At 40.8% G+C, this 20,049-nt stretch overlaps 1 protein-coding gene across 1 annotated transcript in view; it reads right to left on the bottom strand.

Moving 5' to 3' along the window:
* NIPAL2 (NIPA like domain containing 2) overlaps positions 1–20,049 on the bottom strand; it is a 71,731-nt gene that overhangs the window by 7,108 nt on the left and 44,574 nt on the right. The window contains exons 5-8 of the mRNA XM_045980164.1: positions 19,455–19,576; positions 11,162–11,258; positions 3,548–3,683; positions 1,606–1,694 (exon numbers count right to left, since the gene is read on the bottom strand). Coding sequence (XP_045836120.1) covers positions 1,606–1,694; positions 3,548–3,683; positions 11,162–11,258; positions 19,455–19,576 — 444 coding nt within the window. The remainder of the gene's footprint in view (positions 1–1,605; positions 1,695–3,547; positions 3,684–11,161; positions 11,259–19,454; positions 19,577–20,049) is intronic.

Raw genomic sequence — 20,049 nt, 5'->3', positions numbered from 1 at the left:
TTGTTGGTGGTGAGCTGTAGGATCAGAGACTAGAAACATTTTTCGGACTCATGGTAAAGACTGTGAAACGGAGCTCTGGGAGGGCGGCACCGTGCCACCCAGCTCCACGAGTGCACCTGTGATAGCTTGCTGGTATCAGTTAGTGCAATAAAAAGAATGAAACAGAAACTCTACTAGTTTGCAGGCAAAATATGGTACTGAGTTTTAATCTTAAGCTAGACTTTTCAATGGGGGCAAAAGGGGAAATTTAGTCAAGAAGCTTCACCTCCGTTCCACACTTCAGCAACAGCAGATGAATGATTGCTCCCAGAAAGTTCCAGCCTCCCTGACTCTTCATTTACTTGGTGTGCTGAGTATTGACATTCCAACCCTGTTGCTCCTCCTACAAAATGTTCTTTTCAAGGGAACTACATTTTTTTACACATCTTTACAACATTAATATTAACTACTAGGCTGTCTGTCATGCCTGTAACTCTTTTGGCCCTATTATTGTTTTTCTTCTAGTAATTCTAGGGCACACAAATGTGCAATCTTTAATTACTTTCTTCTGTCAACAAGCATCAAATGCTAAAAAAAAAATCAGATGTCTTGCTATATGATCTTTCTTTTTAAGTTTCAATTTTAGGAAATAAAAGAAAGACATCAATTACTCTTAAAAAACTGCCCACTAGCAGTCACATTGTCTGCCATGAAATAAGAAAGATGTGCCAATTAGGAAACATAATCCTTAATGTATGCTTCCAAAATGCATACATTTTGCTTTGGGAAATGAACGTCCAATCTGAGAAGGTAGTAAATACATCCAATAAGCCAGTAAACTAGGCTACATCAGTACTAGACTTAGGAGTGAGATACTGGTATCTACTGTATCTTGATTTGGATCAAATTTCAAATTTATGATTTTTTAAGAACACTGTTGTGTTTATATATATATATAGATAGATAGATAGATAGATAGATATAGATATATACAGATATACAGTTGTCAGTAAATACCAAAGAACTATAAGAGTAGAAAAATAGAGGCCAGAGCTGCAATGATGGCAGTTTCTATTGTCATCTGCCTGGCCTGCCCTGGAACACCAGATTCCATTTGGGATTCAGTTTTGGACCTCTCTCTCTGGTCAGGGCAGTGAGGAACACAGAGGGAAGAGTTCATGGGAATAGGGATGTTTGGTCCAGAGAGAAGACACGAGAGGACCCTTTAGCAGCTTTGATTATCAGAAGGGCTGGCAAGGAGAAGACTCCTGAAAGCAGAACTAAGATGACAGTCTCGAATTCACAGGGAGGGTAGTTTCAAGTCCAGGATAAGGAAACACTTTCCAATAATTCGAGCTCTCCAGATAATTAGCGTGATCCAAAAGAGGACTGTGCCATCTCCGGAGATGGAGAGCCCCGGGGAGCCTTCACACAAAGCACAGTAACCCATCCTAGATGACATCATGGAGGAAATTCAGTCCTGGGCGGAGGGGAGGATGATGAGACGTGGGCTACGCAATTCCTTATAACCTAAGATTCCTCGAGTGTGTTGTCTACCCTGAGAGAAACTTGATGGACACCTGGTGTGGGGGTAGAGTCACCGAAGGGTAGGAAGCCAAGGCTCACCTGCAGTAATGGCACTGGTCGTAAAGAAAAGGTGGTTGACCGGCACCACCATCGCTGTGTCGTAGAGCTTCGTGGCTTGACTCAGGAACCTAGAGCAGAAGGCACTTACTGGAGCTCTGGCTTTAAGGAACGCTCAGCAATAAGTTAACAATAACATCAAGAAACGCATGTCCTTAAGCTACAACTACAAAGGGAGAGGAAGTGCAGAAAAAGGGCATTTCCAATCAGCAGTCATAGCTTATATGCATCTGATGGATGAGATCAGATGTCAGGTTTTATGGTCTGTTTAAACCAACAACAGTAACAATGAAAAGCAATTAATCATATTCTGAGGCCACAGAAGTTTGAGTTGGAAACGGTTCAAGCTGCTGGACCAGTATCACACTGGAGCTGATTCATGAGGATAGACCCTAGAATCTGTTAAATATCATATCTGGGGAATAGTGTAGCTATCCATTGACATGCCACGTGCCAAGAAAGAAGATGGAGGAGTGAGGGAATGTTTAACGTTTCGGAAACAATGCTCAGGGCTCCAGCTGCAGAGCACATGTGGGAGCTCGCCGTCTCTCTCCGGCCACCAGCGTGATTCCAGCCCCCACTAGGAAGTCATGCTGCCCTGTCACTGACACCAACTGGACAATTAAAAAAAGAAAAAAAAAAAACTAAACTAAAATGCTTAGGTCCTATTGTAGCACAGTTGAAAAAAAAATGTTTGTGGATAGAGCCCAGGTGTGCCTGAGGGGATGTGTGTACACAGGTGCCCATGTGCACACACTTACATATATGCACAAATCTATGAACAAACACACCGTCTTGGGCAGTTTCGCCCGGTGGCCAGTCCTACAGTTGGAGTGCGTTCACCGCAGCTCCAGCGGGGCAGGGGCAGGGACTCGAAGAAGAGGGATGGGAGTGCAGGGTACCGTCCCTTGTGCCTGCCACTGAAATTTGTACAGCCCATTGAAAGATAACGATGTTAGTCATGAAACTCCAAAAGATACTCTAGCCGGGCTGATGAACTCAGAAGAAGAAAGGGAGATGAAACAAAGTAGCGAGGGTCAGGCATGAGAAACACACTCATTCCTGTAAGGACACGACAAATGAAACAGTGACCGAACACTGGGTTTCTCCAGTCCTTGCCCATGTCCAATCCGTGGAGGTTAGACTTGACTGCTGGTGCCCATGGAGGGAACCATCTCTTCGAGAGGGTAGGCTCTAATTTCCTGGCACCGGGACAGTGCTTTTGCATAGCATTTTGGGATAAACAGAAAACTTCCTGGCTGACTAAAGACAGCCTCTGCCAGCAAAGGCATAATCACGATGTGAAATGGAGGGAAGTGATTGGAGCAGATGGACGTGGGGGGAGAGAAGAACAGAAATCTCAAAAGTTCCATGTCACCACTATTAGGCCCCAAGAGAAACATAAAACAATCATTCCGCAATCCCAGGGGTACAAAGAAAATTCTGGCCAAGCATACAGGGTTCTGGGGAAAGGATTTCCCTCCCGGCCAAATGTCTGGTTTTGTCCATCCCTGGGCAATTAATGAGCATGAGCTAGGGATGAAGGTGAAGGGTTCATGCATTTCCTATATTTAGAATGAAATCCTGGATGTGGACCTGCCCCTCTGATTTATTGCTAATGACAACCTGCATACGATGGATATTAATTACAAGCAGAAGAGCATCAGGAAAGTATCAAAGTGCACTTCGCTAGATTACGGCCATACTTTAGAACTCACAAGACATGAAGGCAGGGCTTAGTAAAAAACGTATTACTGGGCACAAAGGAGAAAACAGGGCATGCTGGCTGAGGATCTGCTGTAGAACCCTCACCCTTAGAAACCAGTTACACCTCATGTTAATTACCAACGGACACCAATAAAGATTAAGCTCAGAGAAGCCCCGGAAGGTTGAAAGGTGAGTGAGTCTGCAGCAGCTAACTTACTTGACTTGGAAAACGCAAGACGTGATCATGATGATAAACATGATATAGAAGATGGGATAAGTTAGCTGCATTTTCTCCGTCACAGAAAAAGTGATCATGCCCGAGACGGCTTTTACCGAAATAACAGTCAGTGAGGCTGAAAAAGAAAACAAGAAACACAAATAAAAAAAAAAATCGTTGAGATAGAATGACACAGAAATATCTCCAGTTCACACAGTGGAGCAGTCGATAGGCCCCGTTAGGATTTCGGAAAGCCAGGCTCGTGTGAGGCGGTGTTAGGACGGGGCTCCAGACGACCGGTAGCTCTCTCTAGAAGCCACACCGGACTCTGAATTTGCTTAAATCAGCTAAAGATGGGCTGTGCGAAGGGGTGCTTTTTATCTTTGCAGCAAGATGCTTATTTTCCAGCCCCAACTGTTCAAAGGATGCCGCAGAGGTTATAATTACTAGGAGATGGGAGAGTAGAAAACAATCAAGTGGGGAGAGAAGAAAAGTCAGACCGTCCATGTGACACGGAAGGGAAAATAACTATTAAACTATGCTGAAAAAATTAAAGCCAAACAGATGAGAAAACTGGAACATGGAAGTCAGCTCACTCTGTGAGTTTACTAAGAGTTTGGACTGAGTCTCCATATGAGCCTTTTTGTTCATAAATGTCTAGAAGTTTCATGAAAAAAAAAAACCAACTTTTTTTTCTTTTGACAAAGATGGTGATAGGAAGAGGGACCAGAGCTGAGTATGCATTTTTCTGAGTCAACCATAAATCTAAGATTTACATAAGCAACATCTATTCTCTATGCTAAAGAGGAAACTATCCATAGGAGAAAAAATTTTTCATAGGTTCCAAATAGCAATGAAGTGACTTGGTAAGTTTATAATGTGAAAGCAATGAAGCATTTTCTAGAAGCACCATGTCTCTGTAGGAAGAAAATAGTGTTTTCTTTTTGTTTTTGGTCATTTAATGTTGCATATAATTCCATAACTTAGCTGAAACCTACAGAAAGTAAAAAAAATGATTTTTACATGAAATCAAATAACTAGGTCAAAGGCAATGAGAAGGAGAAACATTATCTTTGGTGCTGTTGATCTACCAGGTTATAATATATCCGGGCTTTATCCCTTTAAGCTTTTGATTATATTTTATATATATATATACATATATATATATATGCATATACGTGTGTGTGTGTGTGTGTTAAAATAGCAGCTGATGGCTAACAAGGGAAAGCCTCTCCTCTCCTTTTCAAAAAAATGAAAATATAAATTTGAAGAGTACTAGGGCATACTTCCAAATTAGGCATTTTCTTTCCATTAAAAGTCATAATTAACAGAGGAGAACAGGTGATAAATTCTAAAAACAAACCCCTAGTCTGAACAAAGAGGCCCTCCCAACCAGGCCCCTCTTCATCTTAAAATGTCTTTTGACCTCATCGTTTTACATGTTTTCTATAAATTATGACAATAGTCATACTTCAGCTAAGCCAGGAATCTGAAATATGTACTGTGATGTGTGTCACTTGACGGTTTAATTTCGTAAGGTTAGCTTTGGAGGGACCTCGGTTTCCTCCTCAAAATTTTGCTTAAAATTAGAGCACAATGTGGGTATGGTCTTGTGGTCTGAACAGCCAGGTTTCCCAAAGGGATCATTAATGAGAGGGAGTTGAACACACCGTTCCATTAGCCTCACGACCTCTGGATTGCAAAGGCCCTTCAAGGTCATCTAATGCAACTACCATCTGATGTTAAATTCTACTTAACTGTAAAACAAAAACAAAACTAGACTTCTTTATTAAACAGCTAAACCAGCTATTGGTTTGCTACAGTTAATCACTGTATTTTCAAAGCATGTACAGTCATCAACTGATTAATCACTCTTTATTGTAACTCTGCAAGTTACTTCAAGGCTGGTGACAAGTATTTCCGTTTTAGTTTCGGGTGGGCATGTGGTTAACGAGGACTGGTGAAAATACAAAGTTTAAATGGTGTTTACGTATCTTCTCTTTTTATATACAGAAAAAGAGGCTAGGAAAAATGCTAGAAGAAACTATATCCAGACACTATCAGTGGTTATCTCTAGGCACTTGGATTACGAATAATCTTTAAACTCATTATTTTGGGGCACCTGGGTGGCTCAGTGGGTTAAAGCCTCTGCCTTCACTCAGGCAATGATCCCAAGGTCTTGGGATTGACTCCCCTCCCATATCAGGCTCTCTGCTCAGCGGGGAGCCTGCTTCCACCTCTCTCTCTGCCTGCCTCTCTGCCTGCTTGTGATCTCTGTCAAAGAAGTAAATCAAATCTTTTTAAAAAAACCTCATTATTTTAAGCTATAAAAGTTTACATGTTCCTTTAAGAAAATTTGGAAAAATACAGAAAAGCCTGGAAAGAAAAATGAAAATCCCCTATAATCTCAACACTCATCTCCAAATCATTTTTAACATTTGGGAGTATTTCTTTATAGCTATTTTTCCATCTCTATGTATGAATATATTGTAATATATGAATCATACAGTATATACTATTTAGGAACCTATTTTCCATTGCCATTAAGTATTTTCTATGTCATTGAATATTCTTCTAAAGCATGATTTTCATTAGCTGGGGAGTATACCTTTCCATCAATATATACTTTATCTCAGCAATTCCCTATTTTTGCATGTTAAGGTTGCATCTTTTTTTTTTTCTTTTTTGGTATTAAAAATGAGACTGTGATGAATATTCCTGAACATAAATTGTTGCTTACCACTCTGCCAACTGCCTAGGAAAATCACCTAAAGGGGACTTTGTTAACAGCTGCTGTTCCTCTGAAATATACCGGCAAGCTGCCTTCTATAGAATACCAGTCACACTCCTTCATACCGTGAGGCAGTGCTCAGTTACATGGATTTTTATATGTTTTCTTGATGGGTCTCTCTGTTTTCTTAATTCTCAACAATAGACATGACAGCAGTACCATCTTTACCTGCGTTTGACATCTGGCCTTCTCCATTCCCTCCTACTTCATCAATTGCTCCTTCCAGAGACTTTCCCAAATTGCCATCAATGTCTCCTTATTAGAGCCATTCATATTTTATTTATTAATTTGGCTTCTCTACATCTGAGTATGCAGAGCAGAGAGAAGGACTTCCAAGCTTTCCCAGCTTCCTGATCAGCTGAAAGCATTCTGCTGGGAGTCTTAAGATTCCTTTAAGGAAGAAGACTGCAGCCACGGGTCTGGGTGCTACCCACCAGAAGCCAGATCTCTTTCTTCCCAGTTGCCCTCACTTTCTCTTTTCTTTTTTAGTTCATTCTTTAACTTGTTACACCAACAATAATGACAGTAAAGAAAAAAAAAGAAATCCACCTGCCTACTGCCTCTCATTCATTTCCAGCGTACGCCTCGTGCATGCTTTTAATCAGAACAGAGGTAGGTATGCAGCTGTGTGCCACTTTTTCATTTAACCCGACCCTCTACATATTTTTCAAAGCTGCTGCATGATTTTCACAATCACTTTTTTTCTTGTAAAAGTCGTTGCTGATCATTGTAAAATGCCCAGCCAGCACAGGTAGGCAGAAAGCGAAGAGTGGGTATCTTTTTCCCTTTTCTTTTTTTTTTTTTTAGATTTTATTTATTTATTTGACAGACAGAGATCACAAGTAGGCAGAGAGGCAGGCAGAGAGAGAGAGGAAGGGAAGCAGGCTCCCTGCTGAGCAGAGAGCCCGATGCGGGGCTTGATTCCAGGACCCTGGGATCATGACCTGAGCTGAAGGCAGAGGCTTTAACCCACTGAGCCACCCAGGCGCCCTTTTTCCCTTTTCTTACTGTAGTGAGAACACTTCCTGGTGTTCACCGATGAGTGTGCTCCAACTTCTGGGTTAAGAGAAATAGGTTTTCCCAGTGTCACAGAAGCAGAGAGGAGAATGGTGATGGTCGGGGCTGGAGTAGGGCCAGATGGGGTGATGTAGGTCAAAGGGCCCAGATGTTTGGCTTAGAAAGTTCTGAGGACCTAAGACACAGTTCTGTGGCTAGACTTAATACTGTGGTACTGCATACTCCAAGGCTTCTGAGAGATCTTAAGCATTCTCACTGCACACACACAAAACAGTGAGATATTAACGATACGGGGTGATAACTGTGTTCGTTACCTTGGGCTTGGTAATCACTCTACAATGCAGAAGCACATCAAATTATCATGTTGTGTACTTCAGAAGTATATGCTATATGTGTCAATTATTTCCCAATAAGTGAAAATTATTAAAAAGAGAGAAATATGTTTTTAAGACACAGATATCTCTATTTCGATTGGGTTTTGAATTCTTTATTAGGAATGGATATTAAACTTGAGCATGTCCTTTCAGCATCTATTTACATGATATTTCCCTTCTGAGTCATTAACATGATGAACTATGTTAATGGATTTCTTAAGGAACCATCCTTTCATTCCCATAATTAATTTAGTTAACTCACAATGTTTACTTTGTACTCACTGTCTTCCGTTCTAGGTAATTATATACAGTGTAACACATGACTGTGTCCTCATAGAACTAATCTGGTGGGGGAGATAACTAGAATATAAGCATATGAGTGGACTATGCAAGTACAAATTATTGAAAGTGTTACAAAGAAAAAGAACGAGTTTCATTAAGACCACTTGGTGTTAAGTGAAGAATGATTTTCTTTTCTGGATTCTACCTGCTAATTTTTTATTAGGGATTTTTACATTAATATTCCATAGGGAAACTAGTCCACAGTATTCTTTATGTGTGTTGTTTGGGATCAGTATTTATACTGATTATACAAAAAAAAAGGGGGTACAAACTTTCTTCTTAGGTTCTCAAATAGTGTGAACAACATCAGAATAATCTGTTTCCTAAAGATTTAAAGGCCTGGGTGCCTGGGTGGCTCAGTCGGTTAAGTGGCTGCCTTTGGCTCAGGTCATGATCCCAGTGTCCTGGGATCGAGTCCCACAGGGGGAAGCCTGCTTCTCCCTCTGCCTCTGCCTGCCTGAACTCTCTATCTCTCTGACAAATAAATAAATAAAATCTTAAAAAAAAAAAAAAGATTTAAAGGCGTTACCATCTAGGTTGAAAATAAAAGTACATAGTCCTGTTATTTTCAGGATGTAGCTTCTATTTGCTCCATAGTTATTTTCCTTAGAAAATTAGCCACTTAACCAGGTTTTCATATCTGTTTTCAATTTTATTTCTAATTTTGGGTATTTGAAATTTTTCCTTTCTTTGGTCTTACGGAGGATCTATTTGAATGTCTTTTAAGAATAGATTCTTGGGTTTATTTATCAATTCATGGCTTTTCTAGTCATGATTTCATTAATTTTTACATTTATTAATTGCTCCTTTCTGCTTGCCTCAGCTTTATTTCAGTGTTTTTCTTCCCTAACTTTTTTAGTGGAATGCTTGAATTACATTGAAGTAATGAATTTCCTTCTGCATACAGCTTTCATCATAAACTATAGGTTTAATAGTAAGTGTTTTCATAATAATTTTAAAAATATGCGCTGCAATGAAATCTTGGTTTCTGCTTGGGTCCAGCTGCAGTTTAAGAGTAGTGTTAACATTTCCAGATGTTATGGTTTTACTCATTTCTATTTTTGTTATTATTTTGTTTTTCTTTCACTGTGATCCGAGAATGTGGTCTGTACTATTTCAGCTTCCTGGAATTCATCAAGGATTTCTTTGTGGCCAATTATACGATTAACTTCTGTAAAACTCACACCGGCATTTGAAAACAGGTGTATGGTCTGCTTTCAGGATTTAGAGTTCAACATTAGATCAAAATTAAGGACTTATTCCTCTATTTTTACATACCTTTCTGTCTAGCTACCTTCCATGAGCTAAGAGACGTCTCCTACTCCTGTCATATTTCTGGGAATGTAGTTTTCAAAAGAGCTGCTGTTCTAGTCTCCTGAGGCCTCCTGGTGTTGGCGTCTCCCCCTCCCAAGCCCCAGGCCCACCATGCTGAGCAGCTAAATACTAATGCGGAGCCTCCAGGAGCCTCTGTTGCATTTAATGCTCCCACCTTGATTTTAACTTAGATCGTCACAGTATGGCCTTCTGCTTTCTTTTACTTTCAAACTGAGTTACTTTTTTTGATGACTGTTCTGTATGAAGCCAAAGTATTTCACAACCAGCAAAGGGCAGTTAGAAAGGGCACTATTTCTACATCTCTCACAGATCTGAACCAGACAACACTGGCTGAATTCAATTTCAGAATCTTTTTCAAAATCAATCTGGGAATTTTTCTAAAATCCAATTTGGCAATCTTTCTTTATTATTAGGTAAATGTACCTCATTTACATTTATGATCGTAACTGACGTGTCAGATCTTAATCTGGTTATCTGACTTTCCTATTTAAAATTTTCTTAAAAAATAAATAAAATTTCCTTGGTTTTCAATATTTTCCTATACAATGTACATTTTGTCTCCTGTTTGCTTTTGTTCTCCCCATCTGGTAATTCGGAAAGAAACAAATATAGAGTTCTTTTTCTTGTCTTTTGATCAACAGCATACCTAAACATAGTATAAATTTGTTTCTACAAGTAACTATCAAAAAACAAATCTTCTGGGGCGCCTGGGTGGCTCAGTGGGTTAAAGCCTCTGCCTTCAGCTCCGGTCATGATCTCAGGGTCCTGGGATCGAGCCCCACATCAGGCTCTCTGCTCAGCAGGGACCCTGCTTCCCCTTCTCTCTATGCCTGCTTCTCTGCCTGCTTGTGATCTCTGTCAAATAAATAAATAAAATCTTTAAAAAAACACAAAAAAACCCAAATCTTCCGATTCAAAGGAGTGAACTAGTTCATGAAAAGGAAAAAAAAAAGAAAAGAAAGCAAGCTCCAGCCCTTCCTTAACATGAGGGCTGCTACCTGTCCCAGTGGTATAAGCATAATCATAGAGTCATAGCAAACAACACATGACGTATGGATCTTCTCTGCAAAGAAGAGGCAGAAGAAGAATTATAAATAAAATTTTAAAAGGCAATTTTCCAATGATTAGTAAAAACTCCTAGTGTTGATTTATATAGTGTGTGTGTGTGTGTGTGTGTGCGCGCGCGCGCATGCGTGTATGAAAGAGAGGAGGAAAAAACGTAGATTTGAAAATATATGGTGGGCTTATAGAAGCAACAATTTTCAAATTTTATAAGGTGCCTCTGGAAAGAAAGGAGATGGGCAGATCAACAATGAATGAAAGAATTGTTGTAGTTAAGAAAATCATACCACTTACATTTACATTTCTTATTAGCCATATTTTATTAAAGTTTTTTTTAACCTATAAACAAGATAGGTCTTGATAAGAATTCCTGATACAAAAATTTCAGTTGGGATGGTTCATATGTTCCTCTTTTAATAATTTTCAATTATATACTAAGATATCCTCAAACTGTTAGAGAGCAAATAAAATTACCGAGAAGTAAAGACCCTTACATAGGTTTTTTAAAGAATTAAACATACCAATTCTAGTCATGTGACACTCAAAATAGAACTTGCATAATTGAGACTGGGTTTCTTTTTAACAGCTCAGAGTTCAAAAGTAGAAACGATGAGAAAGGAATAGGATGCTTGAGTCTCTTTACTGACTCTGCGAGGCTAGATTAGAGGATTAGGAAACGGCGCACGTCCTTACCTAGAAGTGCCACCAGCGTTAGCAGAATTACCATGTGCTTCATTCCCTTTCTCTTATGGAAATACAGCAGAGTGCAGAAAATTAATATTTCTAAGATCTAGAAATGAAAAAGATGAAAAAGAGTGAGCTGTAAATTATTTTATACAAAGTCTTCAGAATGCCACACTTCTCTTTCTGATTTTGTGAGATCTGAGGATGCCTGGCGTTCCTAAGGACAATTATAAATATACGAGAACAACATAAGGAGCCTCAGTCATCCAGACCCAGAGCTCTTCCCTCACCTATATGCCAGTGACCCTGAGATGGGCCACTCCAGTCTCTTTTATCCAACTATCTTCTAGGTATCTCCCCATGCATGTTTCATAGCCATATCCCACAAATATGGGCAATGCTAAACTCCTGAGTGCCTTCCTTCCCTACCTGTCCCTCCTGGGGCCTTCACCCCCACCAAAGAATGGCATCAATACATACCTCGTTGCACGAGCAGGTAACACCTTCCTTTCCCCGACTCCCTGTCACCTTCTCTCTAACCACCGCAAGAGTTCCTAATTTGTCTCTGATTCTACTCTTGCCTCTACCATCCAGCCATTAAGCAGCCACAGGAATCATTTCAAAGCAGAATTTGAATAATGACAGATGTCATTCATACAGAACATATATGATACACACATAAGGTATTTATATAGTATGACAAGTAGTCACACGTCCTGCTCCCAGCCAGAGAGAGAGAACCTACCACAGCCTTTGAAGTGTCCTGCATCTCTCCCCAGTTGTACTCTACCCCTTCTAGGATCCCTCCAGCAACCACTCCAAAGAATTTTTGTGTCTACTAGTCACTTTCTTTGTAGTTTACTACCTTTTATGTGTTCTCAAATAGCACCCTGTTTATTTTTGCATATGTTCAGACTTCATACATGCAGAATCATACTTGTTTTCACTTCCTGGCTTTTCACTGTGCACTGTTTATGAGGTCTATCCAGGATGATACATGTAGTAGAAATATATGTTAAATCCAGTCATTCCTTTGCTCAGACCTCCTGTGGTTTCCTATCCCATTAAGAATAAAACCCGGGATGGCCCACATGATCCAGCCACAGAGGGCCTCCCCCACCCCCAAGTTCTCTGCAGAGCTCAGATGGCTCCTGCCTTTGGGGCCCCTGCACTAGCTACTGAAGTTGCTTGGAATACTCCTTCCCTGATCTCCCTACAATGGCTCCTTCTAATCACTCCAATTTCAGCTTGAAGATCACCTCTTCCAAGACGTCTTCTGTGACCACTCTGATTTAACAGGGCCACCCCTCGTCTACCGTAGAGCGTTTTATCATCATCTGGACTATTTCCTGTTCATCCATTTATGTGTTTCTTTTCGGTCTTTCTGACCGGCACACCGGTTCTGTTAGAACGGGGACCTCATCTGTCCTCTTCACCATAGTCTTCAGTGCCGGGACACTGTCGGTCACCCAATATGTATTTATGGAATTAATGAATAAATTATACTTCATATTTATTATGAGCAACTTGCCAAAAAACAGACCTAACGTCTAATAAACTGAGTGTTCAATAAATATTAATTGACTGAATGTCTAAAATTTTCCTACCCTTAAGAAATGCTAATATAGTTTTGAGTTCTCAATTTTATTTTTTTTTCAATTTTATTTTTGTTTTAACATTTTTTCTTTTTTGAAGTCCTTAAGATAACCTAAAGCAAAGCTATTTTTTTTTTCAAGAAGGCAGTATCCCTAGACTGAAATCATAAATACGAATGTTTACTTTTCTGATGTCAGAGAAGTAAAAACACCACCGTTATTTTTTTTTTTTTAAAGTACTAGAGTTAGGGACTTCACTACATTTAGGTCTGCATTTTACTTGTGCAGCCCTCTCTAAATCAACATAAATCTCTACTGTTTCAGTTCAAGGTTTGCTTGTGTTTTTTTTTCCCCCTTTAATCCTCTGTGGGCACGGAAAGCAGCAGGACCATATCTTCCTCATTTAAAAACCTTTCATCTCATATGGAAGATTAAGTCATCCCTCAGTCTTTTCCTGGTTAATTAAACTAATTACTTTAACTTTTTCTTATAGGACTTATTTGCCAGGCCTTTAATTTAATCAAATCATGCTGCAAAAGCTATTAAACTCCTATCACTTTGCCTTCTCCAAAGCTGCCATCAAAATGTTGGATGTCTCAATGTCTGTACAGATCACCAACTGTTAACAGAAATATCCCTGTCGGCTTCATCCCCCTCTCCCCCTTCAACCCCAGGCTTCCATTTCTCACGTGATATGATCACAAATGACTCACAGCAGCGTTAGGGACCCCGTATCCGTTGCTGGAGAGAAGGAGGCTCTTTCTGCCCTAATGCACAGAGTGTGTTAGTTAAATCTATTAGCAAGAGGACAATTACTTTTGGGAGGAGGTGGGGGAAAACGAGGGTGGTTATCAGTTCAAATATCACTTATGACATTTTTCCAAATTCCATCTCTGTGGCTCCAGATAAATAAAACATGAGCTCCTGTGACTCAGAATGACTGTAGCTGCCCTATGTTCTGTCTTGCTGCAAGAGGTCATGGAGCTCCCAGGAATGAAATATTCAAGCAGCACGAATTCATCCTAGTTTTTTTCCCTAGCAACATTTTTTTCCCCCTCTCTGAAAAACACCAATATTAAAGCAGCTGTGATTTCCACAGGTTGCTGAGACCCAGGAGGAGGCTGCTTTGCTGATCGCTACCTCAGAGGTCAGAGATAACAAGAGCACTGACAGCAGGCTTACCACTCGCTAAACGTGCATTAATTTGTCAAATCCTCACAACTCCAGGAGGCAGGCACTATTAATCCCCATTTGACAGAAGAGGAAACCAAGGCTCAGAGGCGTTAAGTGACGTAGGTCTGGTACACAGAATAATGGCCTCCCAAAGAAGCCCATGTTCTAATCTCTGTAACTTGCATGTACGTTACTCTACATGGCCAAGGGCCTTTGGAGATGTGAGTAAAGCTACGGACCTTGAGATGGGGGAGATTATCCAAGTGAGTTTGAAGTAATCGTATGAGTCTTAACAAACAGAGAACCTTCCCAGGCCTGGTCAGAGAGAGAGGTACTGTGAGAAAGAATAGAGGCAAGGAATGTTAGTGGTCTCAAGCCGCTGGGAAAGGCAAGGAATCTGGATTCTCTTCTAGAGGCACTAGCAAGGAATATGACCCTGCCAATACCTTGATTTTAGTCCAGTGAGAGCCATGCTGGACTTCTGACCTTCAAAACTTGGACGATAAATCTGTATTGTTTTAAGACACTAAGCTTGTGACAGTTTGTTGCAGAGGTAAGAGAAAACTAACTGACGTTTTGGTATCTGACATCTTTCCAGGGGAATAGAATCTTCGGGATGAATTTTCTGAGTTGACTTGGGTTTTCTGCATGGATTCTCTAATTTCATTAGATTTAAAGGCACTCACCCCCTCGTTTTCGGCAGTGAAAAGAGGACTGGCCAATGGGATGATGTGACAAAAGAGAGACACAAAATCTCACCACTGGGGGCCCCACTTGCAGTTACAAAAATCTGAGCCCATGTTTACCTCATCTTCTCTCACCAAGTCCTTTCTTGAAAGTCAAGACTTTGACATGACCTCCTTGTCAAAAAAAAAGAAAAGAAAAAAAAAAGAGCTCTGCCAAGGCTCTCCTTAGGATCAAGTGAGGACAAAGATGTGATCTTCGGTGGTCAGCTTTTATTAATTCTGCATAGAGAGGTCTGCACTGAAATGGACTGGAGCATGCACCCTGGAGGTGGGCTCTTGGTTTTGAATTCTGGTTCTGCCACTTAGTACTTATGGGACCTCGGACAAATTACCTGCCTCAGTTTGCCGATCTGCTGCAGAGGAAAAGGACAGAAGGGAGTCAGAGCTCTGCACAGAGCTCGGCCTGCTCCGTGAGCGGGGGCTACAGCTACCGTTCACGTGCAAGTGCTGTATGTATTCCGACGGCAAAGCAAATGAACCTCATGTGATACAGAGAGATGTCTGAGGAAAACAGCTCTTTTTCCCTTCAGGTTTTTGACACTTGGTGGTGGGTTTTGAAGCAACTCTGCTGGAAAGGCTGACTTAATAATAATCAGTTTCAGGGTCTAGAATTACCCCCAAACAACAGGGTTTCGCCGCTGCTTCTGTGGATTTAGTTTTTTGTCTGGTGGAGGGAAAGTGAGCACCATGGAGATTATTTTGTGAAGGATCTTAAGTTCCTGACACAAGTTTCCACCCGAATGCTCTGCTGGAAAGTCTGGGTGGGCAAAACGGCCACAAGCAAGCCTGCCAAAGAACACGAAGTAAATGAGGGTCAAGGCCGAATTTCCTCAGGCCGTTTCTGCCTCTCACATAGACCGGTGTCACTCAACCAAAGGTTGAGGTCCTTCGAGGAAAGGACGCCGTCGGCAAGTCTGTTCCCTTCCTAAAGGACCTCTGGCTTTGAACATGATAACAGAGGTGAATCTCTCAGACAGGGCCATGTTTTTGGTTTGTTTGTTTGGTTTTTAATGATTTTATTTATTTATATGAGAAAGAGAGAGAGAGAGCATGAGAGGGAGAGGTCAGTGGGAGAAAGAGACTCCCTGCGCAGGGAGCCAGATGTGGGACTCGATCCTGGGACTCCAGGATCATGACCGGAGCCGAAGGCAGTCCCTTCTGAGCCACCCAACTGAGCCACCCAGGCTCCCTAGACAGGACCATGTTATGCAGCCGCTTCCCTAGCAAGTTTAACCTCCAACATGCACTTGTTTTTGGTTTTTGACAAAGCAGCGGGTGGGGCCGCCCATCTATGAATACAAGCGGGGGAAGGCCATGTTAGTGGGTGAGCAGAGGACACGTCATTCTTCGCCGGCCAGTTGACACCAGGCTTCTCAAATCCTCTTCCTTCCAGAAAAAGAACCAACTCAGAGGATAGGATCCTGGGCTCTTGTTTCTGAGGCCTCTAGCTCGTGCATGCCTGAAAGGTAACCTGGACATCCAGCTGGGACAGGTAAGCCCACGAGTCAAGGAGATGTTATCGGCCTGCTGGGTTACGATTTTATGGTCTTTCGAGAAATGGAAAACTTATCCAAACTTTAAAATATTTTTACTCATGGTATTAGTTATTTGATCCATCCTGAAAAGCACTTCAGGTACTGCATTTATCCTTGGTGTAATCCAAGAAGAGCTAGATGAATGACACTTCAAAGAAGAGCCTTAATGGCCGTAATTATGATCTTTGCAGTCACGGTTGGCAGAAACAGCACAGAGACTGCCACCTCCAAGGATTAAATATTAATTACTTCAATGCTTAACAGATTCAAATCCAACTTCAGATCGAGATCTTAGCATATAATTGATAACTTCTAGAGACTTTAGAGATGCAACATATAATGGATTAAAATTCCAAACTAAGATAACGTAGATAATTCCCTTCAGAATCTACAGTCAATAGTGTTATTCAAATGTGACTTTACTGGGACACCTGGGTGGCTCAGTGGGTTAAGCCTCTGCCTTCCGCTCAGGTCATGATCCCAGGGTCCTGGGATGGAGCCCGCATCCGGCTCTCTGCTCAGTAGGGAGCCTGCTTCCCGCCCCTCCCCTGCCTGCCTCTCTGCCTACTTGTGATCTTTCTCTCTCTCTCAAATAGATAAATAAAATCTTAAAAAAAAATTAAATCAAATGTGACTTTATTAAAGATTTATTTTATACTATCTTACAAATATCTGAAATTAGTTACATTTTTGGGTGACATTTACTTTCAAATATACTTTCATTATTTTATAGGAATATGGGCCTCGGGCGCCTGGGTGGCTCAGTGGGTTAAGGAATACGGGCCTCTCCCAGGACTCTAAAATCCCTGTTACAGGAATTCTTCTCTAGACCCTGGGTGTCTAATCCGTTGAATGAATTAGTGAATAAATGAATGAATGAATTTAAGAGTTGACTTTGCAAAGTTGCAAAAAATGCATGTAATGCCAGAGGCTTTTTTTTTAATGGAAATTTAAGGTTTAATAAAAAGTTGGTTTGTTCTTTTCAATGTTTCCTCTGTTGTTAAAACAGTGTAAGATATGTCATCATCAAACAATGCTGTTTATTCAGGAAATTAAGTCTTGATGCAACTTTAATCTCCAAAGGATTCAACCCAGGCTATTCACTTGCTGGTCACAGAGTGTGTGACCCTTTTCTTACTGGATGAAGAATTTGTTTTGCCTGTAGGCAAAGAATAATAACACGTCAGTAGGACTTCAAGTCCAGGCTACTATGAAACACTCGATAAGTGCTTCTAGAGCCTTGGATTTGATTGATGAAATCTGTTCAAAGGTTAGGTCTTGTGGATAAGCAGGAGGATTACAATGGGGCAGAGGGGAGGCACAAAGTGTGATAGGCCCAGGGAAGGCTAATCTGAGCTGGAAAGTCTAATCCTAAAGGTTGATGGAGAGCAGGAGGAAGGGAAGTCTTCTAATACAAAAAAGAAGAGAGTCCAGGGGAGAAGATGTTGAGTTCAATTTTTGAGATGATACATTTGAGGAACCTATGGGACATCCAGGCAGGATGAGTAATAAGTGGACAGATGAGAACATAGATCTGCAACTCAGAAGAGGACTGGGAAAGAGGTGTAGGTCTGGATTTAGAGATCTTCCTATAGGATGATGGGATTGGCAATGGGATCACCCTAGAAAACCCTGGAAGAGTATATAGCACGAATAGATTAAGAGTGACTGGCACAAGAGAAGGAGGTGCCCACCAAGAGTATGGGATGGATGGTCAGAGAGGAAGAGGAGAAACAGGGAAAACAAACAGAGAAAGCTAGGAAAGAGAGGGGCTCAAGGAGATGTTGGGTCACTAGTAAATGCTGCAAAAGGTTCAAGAAGCAGCAGGACCAAAAAAGCAATTCCACTTGGCAATTCGTGGGTGTGGGGGGAAATCTACCAGATTAAAATGAGTGAAGAGTAACTAGGAGCTGGGAAAGTAGAGTGGGGAGTGGAATGAGGGGAAATAGGACAGTTTGACAGAGTATGTAAAGATGAGGATTTTTAAATGATTTTTTTTTTAAAGCAGAGAAACCTAAGTATCTTTGTTGAGTAAGAAAGGAGCGTAGTGGGAGGCTAGAAAGAGAAAACACCTGTAAGCATTTGTGTTCCAGTGGTCAGAATTCTATATCAGAGATAGCAAGATACATAGAATTCCTGTCACACAGACTAAAGACTGTTAGATAATAATGTAGTACCACACAGTCTCCACTGTAATAATCTGGGTTACAGTCAGAGTGAACTTCACCAAAAAACATGTCCCTACAACACTGGGGAGGGTATGTGCTATGGTGAGTGCTGTGAAATGTGTAAACCTGGCGATTCACAGACCTGTACCCCTGGCGATAAAAATACATTATATGTTTATAAAAAAATTAAAAATTAAAAAACAAAACAAAACATGTCCCTACAAATCCCAATGTCACATCTAGAACAATAGGTGTATGAAGTAGGGTCATATGAGTTTCCTGTTACAGTGGCAGAGGACTAGACAGATAGCTTTTTGAAGTCTCTCCTAATCCTAAAGACGTGTGATTCTCTGTGCTTTGATTCTTTTTGTTGAATTCACAATTATTTTACTAATACGATTCTTGGTTAAATGCTAATGTTGTCTACCCAGTTTTCTTCTTACCACCTGCCCTTCCTGAAACATACTGATTCTTCACCCTAAACCAACTTCTGTGACAAGTTACACACCAACTACCTCCAGCACGTTCTCGCTATACCCACTGAATACAGTCACCGAGTCAAATAAAATACCCCAATTAGTGCCTTCAAATTTCTACATCAGCTCATTCCATTCTTTCTTCTACACATCTCCCAGTATTATCCTACTGCTGTCTACTTCTCCCCAGACAACCTGTTGCATTGGTCTCAATGAATACTTTTTTGGAAGAAAATCGCTATCTCGAATAAAAGTCAATGAAGTTAAATGTGTCTTCAGGCATTTCCCTTTGACCTAGGAAGAAAGTTTTTTGGGTTTGTTTTTTACTTTGAGTTGACCTAAAACATGTTGCTCTGGAATTTGCTGGATTAAATACTATGGAAATTGTTTCAGTGACAAGTCACCAGCAGGAATAGGATAGTCAGGAAACTGGGGGTGTTCTACTATTGATTTAGTGTTTCAAATACTTTGGTCTTGGTCAAATGTATTTACAGTTTAACGAGATTATTAATGCTGAGAAGACAAGACTTTATTCATTTGCTAACATCTGCATTACCAGTGGCCTAGATAAAATAACTTCTAGGAGAGTAAAATGTTTAAGATTCTTACCACATAGATCAGGAACTGCCAGCCAACAAAGTAATACTGGACTGTTCTTGCAGAGATAGACTGACTTCTATCTGGAGCAAAGTTCACCAATAAATATGTTCCCGCAAATGCCAATGTCATACCTTTAAATAAAATTAAAAAGACAAACCAAGTTGAAAAGGGATATTTGAGCCTTTTCATCAATGCAAACATTACCTGCAGACTGAGAATTACTTATAAAACTGCCTATAGTCCCTCCCTATGAAAATACGATGCATCAGGGGCACCTTGGTGGCTCAGTCGTTAAGTATCTGCCTTCGGCTCAGGTCATGATCCCAGGGTCCCGTGATGGAGGCCCGCATCAGGCTCCCTGCTTGGCAGGAAGCCTGCTTCTCCCCTCCCTCTGCTTATGTTCCCTCTCTCTGTGTCTCAATCCCTCTCTGTCAAGTTAATAAATAAAATCTTAAAAAAAAAAAATACGATTCATCAAACCATCCCTAGATAGCATCATGCATTCACTTGATGGCATTGTCTTTAAAAGGAGGATAAGGGCCAGGGAAAGGATGGGGTAGGACATAACTTCTGATCTTTTGCTGTTGTTCCAGATGAATCCTAG

Source organism: Meles meles, chromosome 1 (assembly GCF_922984935.1).
Source record: "Meles meles chromosome 1, mMelMel3.1 paternal haplotype, whole genome shotgun sequence".
NCBI classification, from domain to species: Eukaryota; Metazoa; Chordata; class Mammalia; order Carnivora; family Mustelidae; genus Meles; species Meles meles.
The sequence above is the reverse complement of the archived record's forward strand: the minus strand, read 5'-3'. Positions and strand labels throughout refer to the sequence as shown.